Below are 17644 nucleotides of genomic sequence, written 5' to 3' on the forward strand. Positions count from 1 at the left end.
CCATGTCGGGATGCTGTGGGACGAACTCGGGGTACTGGCTGGCGGAGGGTATGGTCACAGACACAAGGGGCAGTTGGATTCGGTGGAGGTGGGGGTGTGGGGAAGGTCAAGATAATATAATAGGGTGGGCAATGGGACTCTGCAATGGGCCGAAATTTTACACGACCCAAACAAGTGGGCTGGTGGCAGGGAAGTGTGAAATTGAGTGGGAGGCGGGGATGCGGGGGCCATTCTGTGACCTCCTCCTGCCCTTGTTGTCAATTTACGCGGGGTGGTGGTGGGCGAGAAACGGCCTGCCCCAGGCTAATCGAGACCCTTAAGTGGCCAATTAACCGGCACTTAAGGGCATCGAGCACCGCTGCAGGTATTCGACACTTGGTAGGCTGAGGCCTCAAAAAGACAACCTGGTGAAACCAGGCGGCCTTCTTGAGGGCTGGGGTTGGGGGTGGGGCCCTCCTGATCGGGCACCTTGTGCTCCATGGAGGGCAGTCCCCAAAGCCCTAACCACCCCCAACATACAACACTCCCCTCACCCACTAACTGACCCTCCTTGTCTTGCTGGGGCCCGACTGATTGTCCCCAGTGAGGCCCTAAACACTTACCTTTCTTCTGGGGCCATCCTTCATTTTCTTCCGATGACTGGGTGCAGTCCCAGCAGTGGCCACTACTGCCGGTGGCGCTGCTGGGACTAAGAGCTGCCGGCCCACTGATTGGCTGGCAGCTCCATTAGGTGGGACTTGCTGCCTCAATGAGGTGGAAGTCCCACCCAAGACGAATTATGGGCCGGGGGAGCGTAGAATCTGGTCTGGCTCCCCAGGCCCGGTGGAGGCGGGCTTGCCACTGACTTTTGGCCGGTGGATGGGGCCTCCCTGCTCATTGAAAAATTCCTAGTTCGATTTTTGGAGGATCCAAGGTTAGAGTAGGCATTTCGATGGTCATGGGTGTAGAAACAGTGGGAAGGAATGACCCTGTATAAGTTTATAGTTATCCAGTCCAAGTTAATGGGGGAAGTTCAAGGGTCACCATGGGAAGGTATAAGGTAACGTTGGATGGGTCAAGAGTGATGGGTACAGGCTGGAAGGTGGCAGGAGGAGGGAGGATGGTGGGGAAATGTGCCTCTTTTATCACACGCACCATTTTGCCAAATGATACTGTAAACCACGTGGCCATTCAAGAATTTCAAATTGATAGGGAGGAGACCAATGATGGGTAGGTGGATTTCAGACTGTGTGCAGTGTGAGTCATCTGCAAGCTGTCTGCTCACTATTTCAATGTTAGAACTCCGTGGCAAAACAAGGGTGAAATTTAATGCTGCTCTCAGTTTAGCATTTGCAAAGCTGCAAAGACGTGGGTCTCAAACACCCATTTTTTTTTCCAACCTCGGGAACAAGAGCAGAGGATGCGACTGAGGAGGGCTCTTGCAGCTCAGCGGCTGATGCTGCAACACCAGCAGCAGGCAGCACAAGACGGGGAGACTGCTGGAATGAGGCCATCCAGGGAAGGCATTATCGAAGAAGGGCGCTGGCGCATCAGCGCATCTTCCACAAGACAAACTACCTTCTGATGTCCAGGAGGCAATGCCAGAGATGCTCGAGGATCTCACATGAGTTGGTCACTGAAATTTGTGCGATCATTCAGCATGACCTGCAACCGCATGGTTTTGGTAAGGATCCCATGCGAGTTGCCCTCAAGATTACTGCTGCACTCAGTTTCTTTGCTAGCAGTGCTTTCCAGGGCTCAGCGGATGATATACGTGGCATCTCACATTAAAGATGCATAAAAGAGATTACTAATGCGCTATTCCATTGTGCCAATGATTTCATTGATTTCCCGTTAGATGAGGACAGCCAGGCAGTAAGGCCTTCGGTGCCATTGCTTGTTTCCCTGGAGCGCAAATGGTGATTGACTGCATTCATGTGGCCATTACAGCTCCCTGGGACCAGCCTGCTGCATTTGTTAATCACAAAGGCATTCAGTCTTTTAACATTCAACTGGTTTGCGACCACAGGCAAAAAAATCATGCAGTCTGTGCTCACTTCCCAGGGAGCTGGCTTGACTCACACATTTTGAGAGACTCACAACTACCAGGAGTTTTTGAAGCAACAGCCCAAGTTGATGGCTGGATCCTGGGTAATAAGGGTTACCCCCTTTCGACATGGTTAGTAACACCGGTGAGAAATCCCTGAAGAGCGATGCAATGCTCCTCATTCATCCACCAGAACCATCATCAAACACACCATTGGCTTGCTGAAAGTACGCTTCCACTGCCTTGAGTGATCTGGAGGAGCTCTTCAGTATGGGCCACAGAGGATTTCCGGAATAATCATTATCTGGTGTGCACTGTATAACCTGGCACTACAACGCGGATGTATTTCGTATGCGAAGTAACACGAGGAGCAGCAGTCCTCCTGAGATGAGGATGAATATGAAGAGCCTGAGGAGCAGGACAATAATATGATGGAAAATTTTATGGAAATTAGGGCCATGGAGAGATGTGCAAGGGACATCAGAGAGAGCCTTATCTTGGGACGTGTCCACAAAGAGTGATGCACTTACCTAATTAAAGCTCAAACGCATGAAAATTCATGCTTGCAGAATGTTCAAAGACCCGCACGACCTGCTTCATTGCTGTAATGTAGAAACACGCCTCGAGTAACATCAATAATTGCACCTGCAGTGGAGATGAGCTTAATGCCCATTCTGTTATGAACTTTATTATAAACTACCTGTATCTCCATGGTAACAGTGTCAGTGTTCCCTTGGAATATAAGATGCTGCACCGTCATAGCACTTTGATTAGACCAGCACATTGTCACAGACTTGTATTATTTTTTCTCCTTGGATTAACTACAGTGTGTGTGCCTTTAAGACTCTGTTAAAAACAGTGCACCTTTAAGGGAGAGAAAGTTCTGGAATTTCTGAGACACAGTGTGCCAGCAGCTGCATTTTGTTACCCTGGGAAACAGCAGGATAGAGAGAGGTCACATGGTAATGTTTCCATTTGACTGTGTGTAAAACTGGCAAAAACTGGCTGAAACTAAACTTTTCAGTGAGGCATACTGAAGAGAAAGGAGCTGTTTATTCTCTCTCAGCAGAAATTCTATAAGGAGCTACAAGCCAGGGTAATTTCCTGAGTAAAGAAGAAAAGTCTGTTTTCAAGAAACCGTTTGTATTGCTGTGCTCATCATTCAAAGAACTGTTGATGCCTGCTGCAGCCAAACTGTTTTGAATGCCTATCTACTGCAGGACTATTTGTCTCAAATAAACATGAAGACTTCGAGTGGCTTTTGACTATTTCCATATTAGAATACCTCATCCACCAGGTGGTGGCGTAATGGTATTGTCACTGGACTAGAAACCCAGAGACCCAGGGTATTACTCTGGGGACATGGGTTTGAATCCCACCACAGCAGAAGGTGGAATTTGAATTCAATTAACAAATCGGGAATTAAAAGCTAGTCTAATGATGGCCATGAAACCATTGTCGATTGTTGTAAAAACCCATCTGGTTCGCTAATGTCCTTTAGGGAAGGAAATCTGCTGTCCTTACCTGATCTGGCCTACATGTGACTCCAGACCCACAGCAATGTGGTTGACTCTTACATGCCCTCTGAAATGGCCTAGCAAGCCACTCAGTTGTATCTAACTGCTACAAAGTCAAAAAAAAGAATGATACCGGGCAGACCGCCTGGCATCGACCGAGGCACCGGAAATGACAACGGCAAACCTAGCCCTGTCGACCCTGCAAAGTCCTCCTTACTAACATCTGGAGCTTGTGCCAAAGTTGGGAGAGCTGTCCCACAGACTAGTCAAGCAACAACCTGACATAGTCATACTCACGGAATCATACCTCACAGACAATGTCCCAAACACCACCATCACTATCCTCGGGTATATCCTGTCCCACCGGCAGGACAGACCCAGCAGAGGTGGCGGGACAGTGGTATACAGTAGGGAGGGAGTTGCCCTGGGAGTCCTCAACATCAACTCTGGACCCCATGAGGTCTTATGGCATCAGGTCACACATGGGCAAGGATACCTCATTCTGATTACCACCTACCCCACCCCCCACCCTCCCTCAGCTGATGAGTCAGCACTCCTCCATGTTGAACACCACTTGAAGGAAGCACTGCGGGTGGCAAGGGCACAAAATGTACTCTTGGTGCGGGACTTCAATGTCCATTACCAAGAGTGGCTTGGTAGCACCACTACTGACCGAGCTGGCCGAGTCCTAAAGGACATAGCTGCTAGACTGGGTCTGCGGCAGGTGGTGAGGGAAAAATGTACTTGACCTCGTCCTCACCAATCTGCCTGCCGCAGATGCATCTGTCCATGACAGTATTGGTAGGAGTGACCACCGCACAGTCCTTGTGGAGATGAAGTCCCCCCTTCACATTGAAGATTCCGTCCATCGTGTTGTGTGGCACTATCACTGTGCTAAATGGGATAGATTTCGAACAGATCGAGCAATGCAGAACTGGGCATCCATGAGGCGCTGTGTAACCATCAACAGCAGCAGAATTGTACTCAACCACAATCTGTAACCTCATGGCCCGGCATATCCCCCACTCCACCATTACCATCAAGTCAGGAGACCAACCCTGGTTCAATGAAGAGTGCAGGAGGGTATGCCACGAGTAGCACCAGGCATACCTAAAAATGAGGTGTCAACCTGGTGAAGCTACAACACAGGACTACTTGTGCGCCAAACTGCAGAAGCAGCATGTGATAGACAGAGCTAAGCGATCCCATAACCAACAGATCAGATCTAAGCTCTGCAGTCCTGCCACATCCAGCCCTGAATGGTGTTGGACAATTAAACAACTAACTGGAGGAGGTGGCTCCACAAATATCCCCATCGTCAATGATGGGGGAGCCCAGAACACCAGTGCGAAAGATAAGACAGAAGCATTTGCAACAATCTTCAGCCAGAAGTGCCGTGTTGATGATCCATCTTGGCCTCCTCCTGAAGACCCAGCATCACAGATGCCACACTTCAGCCAATTTGATTCACCCCGCGTGATATCAAGAAACGACTGAAGGCACTGGATACTGCAAAGGCTATGGACCCTGACAATATTCCGGCAATAGTACTGAAGACCTGTGCTCCAGAACTTGCCGCGCCCCTAGCCAAGCTGTTCCAGTACAGCTGCAACACTGGCATCTACCCTGCAATGTGGAAAATTGCCCAGGTATGTCCTGTACACAAAAAGCAGGACAAGTCCAACCCAGCCAATTACCGCCCCATCAGCCTACTCTCAATCATCAGTAAAGTGATGGAAGGTGTCATCAACAGTGTGATCAAGCGGCACTTGCTTAGCAATAACCTGCTCAGTGACGCTCAGTTTGTGTTCTGCCAGGGCAACTCAGCTCCTGACCTCATCACAGCCTTGGTTCAAACATGGATAAAAAAGCTGAACTCAAGAGGTGACGTGAGAGTGACTGCTCTTGACATCAAGGCAGCATTTGACCGAGTATGGCATCAAGGAAACCTAGCAAAACTGGAGTAAATGGGAATCAGGGGGAAAACTTTCCGCTGGTTGGAGTCATCCCTAACGCAAAGGAAGATGGTTCTGGTTGTTGGAGGTCAATCATCTGAGCTCCAGGACGTCACTGCAAGAGTTCCTCAGGGTAGTGTCCTAGGCCCAACCATCCTCAGCTGCTTCATCAATGGCCTTCCTTCAATCATAAGGTCAGAAGTGGGGATGTTCGCTGATGATTGCACAATGTTCAGCACCATTCGCAACTATCAGATACTGAAGCAGTCCGTGTAGAAATGCAGTAAGACCTGGACAATATCCAGGCTTGGGCTGAGAAGTGGCAAGTAACATTCGCGCCACACAAGTGCCAGGCAATGACCATCTCCACAAGAGAGAATCTAACCATCTTCCCTTGACATTCAATGGCATTATCATTGCTGAATCCCGCACTATCAACATCCTAGGGGCTACTATTGACCAGAAACTGAACTGGAGTAGCCATATAAATACCGTGGCTACCACAGCAGGTCAGAGGCTAGGAATCCTGCGGCGAGTAACTCATCTCCCCAAAGCCTGTCCACCATCTACAGGGCACAAGTCAGGAGTGTGATGGAATACTCTCCACTTACCTGGATGGGTGCAGCTCCAACAACACTGAAGAAGCTCGACACCATCCAGGACAAAGCAGCCCTCTTAATTGGCACCCCATCCTCAAAAATTCACTCCATTTACCACCAACGCACAGTGGCAGCAGTGTGTACCATCTACAAGATGCACTGCAGCAATGCACCAAGGCTCCTACAACAGCACCTTCCAAACCCGCAACCTCTATCAACTAGAAGGACAAGGGTAGCAGATGCATGGGAACACCAACACCTGCAATTTCCCCTCCAAGTCACACACCATCCTGACTTGGAACTATATCGCCGTTCCTTCACTGTCGCTGGGTCAAAATCCTGGAACTCCCTTCCTAACAGCACTGTGGGTGTACCTACCCCACATGGACTGCAGCGGTTCAAGAAGGCAGCTCACCACCACCTTCTCAAGGGCAATTAGGGATGGGCAATAAATGCTGGCCTAGCCAGCGACGCCCTCATCCCATGAATGAATAAAAAAAAGAAACATAATACACAAAGACTTACTTATTTTATTTATTCTGAAGAGATGGATCATTTTTAAAAACTCACTTTATAAATACCTTTAACTACTGTTATTTTGTGTGTGTGAATGGTGGCGTTAGATTAAAATCTTAAGTCAGATACTCCTCCACCCATTTTGGGCCACTCATGCTGGCTGTGAGACTGTTTATCCTGCAGGGGATATCAGTAATGAGATATCAAATGATGCCTCCAAATCATTGTCTTCACACATCACTCATTCCTCACTGTCATTCATTTGATGTGGGTGATGATGGTGAGAGGATATATAAAGAGGAGTTGGTGGTGGGGTGGGAGAGATTGTGAGAGATGAAGGAGTGAAAAAAAAAACTTGATTTAAGCAAGATGAAAAAAGATGTCCTTGATGTGATGGGAGTCCAGGCAGGCTGCTGAAGCTGTCGGCTTGCACTGTGCAATGGTTTATAGCCCTGGCATTAATGGTACTTTGCAGATGGACGACGGGTTCCCGTAATGAAAATCCATCCCTACCACATCTGAGATGTTCGTTCGTGCAGCATAGAAGGAGGCCATTTGCTCAGAGTCTGCACTGGCTCTTTCAAATAGCAATCCAGTTTGTGTCACTCCCCAGTTCTTTCCCAAAATCCCTGCAATTTTTTCTCTTTCAAGTATTTATCTAATTCTCTTTTGAAAGCAGTGCATTCCAAATCCTAACTACTCATTGCATAAAAATGTTTCAGCTCATCCCACCTTTTGTCAATCACTTTAATCCCGTGTCGTCTGGTTATCGACCCATCTGCCATAGGAAATAGTCTCTCTTTATTGACTCTGCCTAAACCCTCGTGATTTTGAACACCTCCCTCAAGTTTCCTCGTAGTTTTCTCTGCTCTACGAAGAACAATCCCAGCTTCAACCAGTCTGCCCACACAGTGGTGCAGTGGTTAGCATTGCAGCCTCACAGCTCCAGTGACCTGGGTTCGGTTCTAGGTACTGCCTGTGCAGAGTTTGTAAGTTCTCCCTGTGACTGCGTGGGTTTCTGCTGGGTGCTCTGGTTTCCTCCCACAGCCAAAAACGTGCAGGTTGAAAGGTAAATTGGCCAGTGTGAATTGCCCCAAGTGCAGGTAGGTGGTGGGGATGTAGGATTAGTATAAATGGGTGGTTAGTGGTTGGCACAGACTCGGTGGGCCGAAGGGCCTGTTTCTCTGTATCTCTCTATGACTAACTGTAATCCCTCATTCCTGGACCCATTCTAGTAAATCTCTTCACACCCTCTCCAATGCCTTCATGTTCTTCCCGAAGTGTCATGTCCAGAATTGAACACAGTGCTCCAGCTGAGGGCAAGCTAGTGTTTTATACAGGTTTAACATAACTTTTTGTCTTTTGTGCCCTGTGCCTCCATTTATAAAATGCAGGATTCCATGTGCTTTATTCAGTGCTTTGTTAACTTGTCCTGCCACCTTCGAAGATTTATGCCCGAGTGTGTCAGCTTTCTCTGTTTTTGCACCCTCTTTAATATTGTACCATTTAGCATGTATTATCTACGTTCTTTCTTTCGACAAAAATGTATTACCTCGAAATGTTCTGCATTAAATTTCACCTGCAATGTGCCCACCCATTCCCCAGTCTGCCTTCTTGAAGTTTATTACTATTTTCCTCACTGATGAAGCAGGTTTGAAGGGCTGAATGGCCTACTCCTGCTCCTATTTTCTATGGTTCTATGTTTACTCAGCCACAAACAATAAAAAACATATCCTCAGAACATTACGGGGCTTCCATTCCAGACTAATATGGTGCCATCCAACCTGGAGCCAATTTTTCCTGATGGAAGTTGACCGAGGGAGAGAGTGAGTGGGACCGGGGAGGGGGAATGGGGGAGGGGGAGCAGGTTGGGGGAGTGGGGGAGGGGGAAGCAGGGAGTGGGAAGGATGAGTGGGGAGCAGATAGCGGGAAAGCAGGGAGGGGGGAGTGGGGGATGGAGAGCAGCTAGTAGGGTGGGGGAGTGGGGACTAGGGAGTAGGGCAACAGGGAATGGGGGAAGGAGAGGATGAATGGAGAGGAGAGGTTTGGGAAATGGGAGATGAAGCAAGGAGAGGGAACAGAGGAGTCGGGGAGGGAGATGGAGGCAGGAGGAGAAGTTGGTGAAGGTGGTGTTCTTTTTGAAAATTAAAATTGGACTTTTTATTTTAAATAACTGAAATTCTTGATGTCCAAAATAAGCTTTTAGAAACAAAAATATCAAACGATTACATGTTCCATGATATGATTTATGTACCCATTGCTTTAAGACCTCAGCCTGCCTTAAAAGCCTGAGTTTTAATTTGATGTTTTCTCCACAGAATAATTGAAGTGTTTCACATTCTGATCATGTGAAAATAGCTAAATATCCCAGTCAATATCTGGAGTTAAAAATGAAAATGTCATGTCTCATTCTGTGAGGATTTGTGATGTTTGTTACTTTTCTGAAAGACCTCAAAACAGAGATTTAATTTTTAAAGATTTATTGCAGGCAAGTTTTGTCTCTAAAATATTAACTATTCTGTTTTTCCAATATGAATGTGTGTTGTTTTGACTGTACAGACAGTCAAATACCATTGAATAACACAGGATGATTTTAATTTACAGTGAGAGATGAGGGAAGGGCTCGGGGGATGGTAAATCTCTGCACGGTGAGGCCTCAGAGATTAAAGCTACCACTTTTTGCCCATTCCATCACCTTATCAATATCCCCTTGCAACCTATTTTAGTCCTCAGAACTACTTACTCTGCTCCCTATTAAGTATTCTCTGCAAATTGGGCACTGCTCTCTCCCTCTCGTCCTATGGTGACAGAACTGTACGGCAACCATCCAGAGAGGAGATGCAACTGAAAATAAATTGAGGGGATGCTAGAAATGTTTTTGCACTTTTGAGTTTACAAACAAATGCACAGCTCACTTTACAGCCTTAATGTCCCATTCCTGGAGAAAGATACTGCATCAGTCAGAGAGATTGCAGCCATTCATTCTAACAGGGTGCAGGTAATGTTACACAATGCCTGAGGGACTCTACTTCAGCTGCTTTTCCTATTAACTATGTCTAATAATCAAAGATTTGAAAGTTGAATTTCCAGCAGTGGCTGTGAGTTGTGTCATTACTGGGTCTAATGATTTTAATTTTCATTTTATTTTTCCCAAGCAACACCCTCTGCTCCGCTGGCTGTTATCTCCAGTGTAAATGAAACATCCCTGAATTTGGAATGGTCCTCCCCTCAGGAGACAGGTGGCCGGGAAGATGTGGTTTACAACGTGATCTGTAAGAGCTGCAATTCGGGCCGTGGAGCCTGCACTCGATGTGGGGATAATGTGCAGTTTGTCCCACGTCAGTTGGGCTTGACTGAACCTCACGTTTACATCAGTGATCTGCTGGCACACACACAGTACACCTTCGAGATCCAGGCCGTGAACGGAGTGTCTGATCAGAGTCTTTACTCACCTCAGTTTGCATCAGTCAATATTACTACCAATCAAGCTGGTAAGAAACTCAATATTTTCTATTCTTCTAGCTGGCACTGATGGTGTGTTTGGGTGATGGGAAACCTGGCAATGTGATTGGCATATGGAAAGAGGAAATAGTCCCAAAGAGCCCCAGTACTTCTTGCCTAAAACTGCAGCACCCTAAACTTCTGAAAGGATTTTTGTTCTGTTCTGCTTCAAATTCAATATTGTTTCATTTTAAAAGGTGACGCCAGTTTTTTATGATGCAGCTGTTACTGTTAGTGTCACTGCGATCTCATTGCTGGACGCCTTTCCGATGTTGCTTATCAAACAGTGTTGGGCTGTTCTTCTGAACAGTAAGGGAGCAGAGATTCCCAGTATTTAATGATGGCATGGGACCCTCGCAGCATTCTGTGTGACTGAATGATATAAGGACATTGGTTGTCTGAAGAGATTTTTTCACATGATGCCTTATGATAGGTTCCATGCTGAAATTCACTTTGAATGCCAAATTTGGGGTGCTGAACAGTTTATAGGTAAAACCTGCCCTTTGAACGTTATGCCTCATGGTTAAATTGTGGGACAGGCTCGACCTTGAATGGTTTAGACAATGTGTTCCTGCTCCATTTATGAAGGAGACTTCAACTCTGGAACTAGTGCAATTGTGAACAAACACTGAAACCACCACAAATCGCTGTGAAAATTCACAAACAGAATATTGCCATTAAGTTCATAAATAGTCTGAACAAAAGTCTGATAATTCGTGGGGACTGCTAATCTTCAGCAATCAGCAGGTGTGCCCAAACCCTGGGCCTTGTCATTTTCAGATTTGTTCCAATAACCATTGTTGACATAAGCTCAAATAAAAACAGAAAGTGCTGGAAGTACACGGCAGGTCTGGCAGCATCTGTGGTTGAGGAACAGAGGTAGTGTGGGACATCTGGGTCACAGAACAGAAATATTGGGCTGAATTTTGTTCCAAGTCCAATGTCGGGTTCCGTGGCTGGGGGGAGCGGCCAGAAAAAGGGGGCGGCAGTGGCCGCCACGGAACCCGATGCTGGGATTTCTGGGACTGATCTTCCCGGCAGCGGGGAAGCCCTGGGGATGCCCCTCTGCCTCTCTGCGACGGGAACCAACTTAGCATATTTAAATAGCACATTTGCATGAATTAAAATATAGACCGCAGCAATGAGTATTGGGATGAAGGAGTGAAGTCTGCACTCTGATGGATATTGGGGGGAGGGGTGAACACGGCACTCTGATGGATATTGGGGGGAAGGGATGAACTCGGCACTGTGATGGGTATTGGGGGGAAGGGGTGAACTCTGCACTCGGAATTGGGGGGAAGGGGTGAACTCTGCACTCTGATGGATATTGGGGGGAGGGGTGAACTCTGCACTCTGATGGATATTGGGGGGAAGGGGTGAAATTCGCACTTTGATGGGTATTGGGGGGAGGGGTGAACACGGCACTCTGATGGATATTGGGGGGAAGGGATGAACTCGGCACTGTGATGGGTATTGGGGGGAAAGGGTGAACTCTGCACTCTCGGAATTGGGGGGAAGGGGTGAACTCTGCACTCTGATGGATATTGGGGGGAAGGGGTGAACTCCGCACTCTGATGGGTATTGGGGGAAGGGGAGAATTCTGGACTCTGATGGGAATTGGGGGGAGGGGTCAACACTGCACTCTGATGGATATTGGGGGCAAGGGGTGAACTCTGCACTCTGATGGGTATTGGGGGAAGGGGTGAACTCTGCACTCTGATGGATATTGGGGGGAAGGGGTGAACTCCGCACTCTGATGGGTATTGGGGGAAGGGGAGAATTCTGGACTCTGATGGGAATTGGGGGGAGGGGTCAACACTGCACTCTGATGGATATTGGGGGCAAGGGGTGAACTCTGCACTCTGATGGGTATTGGGGGAAGGGGTGAACTCTGCACTCTGATGGATATTGGGGGGAAGGGGTGAACTTGGCAATCTGTTGGGGTTGGGATGAAGGGGTGAACTCTGCACTCTGATGTATATTGGGGGAAGGGATGAACTCTGCACTCTGATGGATATTGGGGGGAAGGGATGAACGCTGCACTCTGATGGATAATGGGATGTAGGGATGAACTCTGCACTCTGATGGATATTGGGGGGAAGGGATGAACGCTGCACTCTGATGGATAATGGGATGTAGGGATGAACACTGCACTCTGATGGGTATTGGGATGAAGGGGTGAACTCTGCACTCTGATGGGTATTGGGGGGAAGGGATGAACGCTGCACTCTGATGGATAATGGGATGTAGGGATGAACTCTGCACTCTGATGGATATTGGGGGGAAGGGATGAACTCTGCACTCTGATGGGTATTGGGAGGAAGGGATGAACTCTGCACTCTGATGGGTATCGGCGGAGGGGTGAACTCTGCACTGTGATTTGTACTGGGATGAAGGGGTGAACTCCGGACTCTGATGGGTATTGGGATGAAGGGATGAACTCTGCAGTCTGATGGATATTGGGGGGAGGGGATGAACTCTGCACTCTGATGGGTATTGGGGGGAGGGGATGAACTCTGCACTCTGATGGATATTGGGATGAAGGGGATGAACTCTGCACTCTGATGGGTATTGGGGGGAGGGGATGAACTCTGCACTCCGATGGATATTGGGATGAAGGGGATGAACTCTGCACTCTGATGGGTATTGGGATGAAGGGGATGAACTCTGCAGTCTGATGGGTTTTGGGATGAATGGATGAACTCTGCACTCTGATGGATATTGGGGGGAGGGGATGAACTCTGCAGTCTGATGGGTTTTGGGATGAAGCGGTGAACTCTGGACTCTGTTGGGTATTGGGATGAAGGGGTGAACTCTGCACTCTAATGGGTTTTGGGATGAAGGGGTGAACTCTGCACTCTGTTGGGTATTGGGATGAGGGGATGAACTCTGCACTATGATGGGTATTGGGATGAAGGGGTGAACTCTGCACTCTGTTGGGTATTGGGATGAGGGGATGAACTCTGCACGATGATGGGTATTGGGATGAAGGGGTGAACTCTGCACTCTGATGGGTATTGGGATGAGGGGATGAACTCTGCACTCTGATGGGTTTTGGGATGAAGGGGTGAACTCTGCACTCTGTTGGGTATTGGGATGAGGGGATGAACTCTGCTCTCTGATGGGCATTGGGATGAAGGGGTGAACACTGCATTGTGATTGATATTGGGAGGACGGGATGAACTCTGCACTCTGATGTATATTGAGGGGAGGGGTGAACACTGCACTCTGATGGGTATTGCGATGAAGGGGTGAACACTGCACTGTGATGGATATTGGGGGGAAGGGTGTACACTGGACTCTGATGGGTATTGGGAGGAAAGGGTGAACACTGCACTCTGATAGGTATTGGGAGGAAAGGGTGAACACTGCACTCTGATGGGTAGAGGGATGAGTGGATGAACACTGCACTCTGATGGATATTGGGGAGGAGGGGTGAACACTGCACTCTGATGGGTATTGCGGGGATGGGTGAACACTGCACTCTGATGGGTATTGGGGGAAGGGGTGAACTCTGCACTCTGATGGGTATTGCGGGGATGGGTGAACACTGCACTCTGATGGGTACTGGGGGGAGGGGTGAACACTGCACTGTGAAGGATATTGGGGGGAGGGGTGAACACTGCACTCTGACGGGTATTGGGGGAAGGGGTGAACTCTGCACTCTGATGGGTATTGCGGGGATGGGTGAACACTGCACTCTGATGGGTATTGGGGGGAGGGGTGAACACTGCACTGTGAAGGATATTGGGGGGAGGGGTGAACACTGCACTCTGACGGGTATTGGGGGGAGGGGTGAACTCTGCTCCCTGATGGATATTGGGGGGAAGGGATGAACGCTGCACTCTGATGGATAATGGGATGTAGGGATGAACTCTGCACTCTGATGGATATTGGGGGGAGGGGTGAACACTGCACTGTGATGGATATTGGGAGGAAGGGATGAACTCTGCACTCGGATGGGTATCGGCGGAGGGGTGAACTCTGCACTCTGATGTATATTGGGATGAAGGCGTGAACTCTGCACTCTGAATTGTATTGGGGGAGGGGTGAACTCCGCACTCTGATGGATATTGGGGGGAGGGGATGAACTCTCCTCTCTGATGTGTATTGGGGGGTAGGGGTGAACTCTGCTCTTTGATGGATATTGGGATGAAGGGGTGAACTCTTCACTCTGATGGATATTTGGATGAAGGGGTGAACTCTTCACTCTCATGGATATTGGGATGAAGGGGTGAACTCTGCACTCTGATGGATATTGGGATGAAGGGGTGAACTCTTCACTCTGATGGATATTGGGATGAAGGGGTGAACTCTGCAGTCTGATGGATATTGGGATGAAGGGATGAACTCTGCTCTTTGATGGATATTGGAATGAAGGGGTGAACTCTGCAGTCTGATTGATATTGGGATGAAGGGGTGAACTCTTCAGTCTGATGGATATTGGGAGGAAGGGATGAACTCTGCTCTTTGATGGATATTGGGATGAAGGGGTGAACTCTTCACTCTGATGGATATTGGGGTGAAGGGGTGAACTCTTCACTCTGATGGATATTGGGGTGAAGGGGTGAACTCTGCTCTTTGATGGATATTGGGATGAAGGGGTGAACTCTGCAGTCTGATGGATATTGGGATGAAGGGGTGAACTCTTCAGTCTGATGGATATTGGGAGGAAGGGATGAACTCTGCTCTTTGATATATATTGGGATGAAGGGGTGAACTCTTCACTCAGATGGATATTGGGGTGAAGGGGTGAACTCTGCACTTTGATGGACATTGGGAGGAAGGGATGAACACTTCTCTCTGATGGGTATTGGGATGAAGGGGTGAACTCTTCACTCTGATGGGTATTGGGATGAAGGGGTGAACTCTTCACTCTGATGGATATTGGGATGAAGGGGTGAACTCTTCACTCTGATGGGTATTGGGATGAAGGGGTGAACTCTTCACTCTGATGGATATTGGTATGAAGGGGTGAACACTGCTCTCTGATGGATATTGGGAGGAAGGGATGAACTCTGCACTCTGAAGGACATTGGGATGAAGGGGTGAACTCTGCACTCTGATGGATATTGGGATGAAGGGGTGAACTCTGCACTTTGATGGGTATTGGGATGAAGGGGTGAACTCTGCTCTCTGATGGGTATTGGGACGAAAGGATGGACTCTTCTCTCTGATGGATATTGGGATGAAGGGGTGAACTCTTCACTCAGATGGATATTGGGATGAAGGGGTGAACTCTGCACTCAGATGGATATTGGAATGAAGGGGTGAACTCTTCACTCAGATGGATATTGGGATGAAGGGGTGAACTCTGCACTCTGATATATATTGGGATGAAGGGGTGAACTCTTCACTCAGATGGATATTGGGATGAAGGGGTGAACTCTTCACTCAGATGGATATTGGGATGAAGGGGTGAACTCTGCACTCTGATGGATATTGGGATGAAGGGGTGAACTCTGCACTCTGATATATATTGGGATGAAGGGGTGAACTCTTCACTCAGATGGATATTGGGATGAAGGGGTGAACTCTGCACTCAGATGGATATTGGAATGAAGGGGTGAACTCTGCACTCTGATATATATTGGGATGAAGGGGTGAATTCTTCACTCAGATGGATATTGGGATGAAGGGGTGAACTCTTCACTCAGATGGATATTGGGATGAAGGGGTGAACTCTGCACTCTGATGTATATTGGGATGAAGGGGTGAACTCTGCACTCTGATATATATTGGGATGAAGGGGTGAACTCTTCACTCAGATGGATATTGGGATGAAGGGGTGAACTCTGCACTCAGATGGATATTGGAATGAAGGGGTGAACTCTTCACTCAGACGGATATTGGGATGAAGGGGTGAAATTCTTCACTCAGATGGATATTGGGATGAAGGGGTGAACTCTGCACTCTGATGGATATTGGGATGAAGGGGTGAACTCTGCACTCTGATGTATATTGGGATGAAGGGGTGAACTCTTCACTCAGATGGATATTGGGATGAAGGGGTGAACTCTGCACTCTGATGGATATTGGGATGAAGGGGTGAACTCTGCACTCTGATGGATATTGGAATGAAGGGGTGAACTCTGCAGTCTGATGGATATTGGGATGAAGGGGTGAACTCTGCAGTCTGATGGATATTGGGATGAAGGGGTGAACTCTGCAGTCTGATGGATATTGGGATGAAGGGGTGAACTCTTCAGTCTGATGGATATTGGGAGGAAGGGATGAACTCTGCTCTTTGATATATATTGGGATGAAGGGGTGAACTCTTCACTCAGATGGATATTGGGGTGAAGGGGTGAACTCTGCACTTTGATGGACATTGGGAGGAAGGGATGAACACTTCTCTCTGATGGGTATTGGGATGAAGGGGTGAACTCTTCACTCTGATGGGTATTGGGATGAAGGGGTGAACTCTTCACTCTGATGGATATTGGGATGAAGGGGTGAACTCTTCACTCTGATGGGTATTGGGATGAAGGGGTGAACTCTTCACTCTGATGGATATTGGTATGAAGGGGTGAACACTGCTCTCTGATGGATATTGGGAGGAAGGGATGAACTCTGCACTCTGAAGGACATTGGGATGAAGGGGTGAACTCTGCACTCTGATGGATATTGGGATGAAGGGGTGAACTCTGCACTTTGATGGGTATTGGGATGAAGGGGTGAACTCTGCTCTCTGATGGGTATTGGGACGAAAGGATGGACTCTTCTCTCTGATGGATATTGGGATGAAGGGGTGAACTCTTCACTCAGATGGATATTGGGATGAAGGGGTGAACTCTGCACTCAGATGGATATTGGAATGAAGGGGTGAACTCTTCACTCAGATGGATATTGGGATGAAGGGGTGAACTCTGCACTCTGATATATATTGGGATGAAGGGGTGAACTCTTCACTCAGATGGATATTGGGATGAAGGGGTGAACTCTTCACTCAGATGGATATTGGGATGAAGGGGTGAACTCTGCACTCTGATGGATATTGGGATGAAGGGGTGAACTCTGCACTCTGATATATATTGGGATGAAGGGGTGAACTCTTCACTCAGATGGATATTGGGATGAAGGGGTGAACTCTGCACTCAGATGGATATTGGAATGAAGGGGTGAACTCTGCACTCTGATATATATTGGGATGAAGGGGTGAATTCTTCACTCAGATGGATATTGGGATGAAGGGGTGAACTCTTCACTCAGATGGATATTGGGATGAAGGGGTGAACTCTGCACTCTGATGTATATTGGGATGAAGGGGTGAACTCTGCACTCTGATATATATTGGGATGAAGGGGTGAACTCTTCACTCAGATGGATATTGGGATGAAGGGGTGAACTCTGCACTCAGATGGATATTGGAATGAAGGGGTGAACTCTTCACTCAGATGGATATTGGGATGAAGGGGTGAAATTCTTCACTCAGATGGATATTGGGATGAAGGGGTGAACTCTGCACTCTGATGGATATTGGGATGAAGGGGTGAACTCTGCACTCAGATGGATATTGGGATGAAGGGG

General features: G+C 48.0%; 1 protein-coding gene across 1 annotated transcript in view; it reads left to right on the forward strand.

The window, feature by feature from the left end:
- Positions 1-17644, forward strand: part of LOC137352036 (ephrin type-B receptor 2) — a 937948-nt gene that overhangs the window by 389547 nt on the left and 530757 nt on the right. Inside the window, exon 5 of the mRNA XM_068017009.1 lies at positions 9769-10104. Coding sequence (XP_067873110.1) covers positions 9769-10104 — 336 coding nt within the window. The remainder of the gene's footprint in view (positions 1-9768; positions 10105-17644) is intronic.

The sequence above is a fragment of the Heterodontus francisci genome, chromosome 37, assembly GCF_036365525.1.
Source record: "Heterodontus francisci isolate sHetFra1 chromosome 37, sHetFra1.hap1, whole genome shotgun sequence".
Classification (NCBI taxonomy): domain Eukaryota; kingdom Metazoa; phylum Chordata; class Chondrichthyes; order Heterodontiformes; family Heterodontidae; genus Heterodontus; species Heterodontus francisci.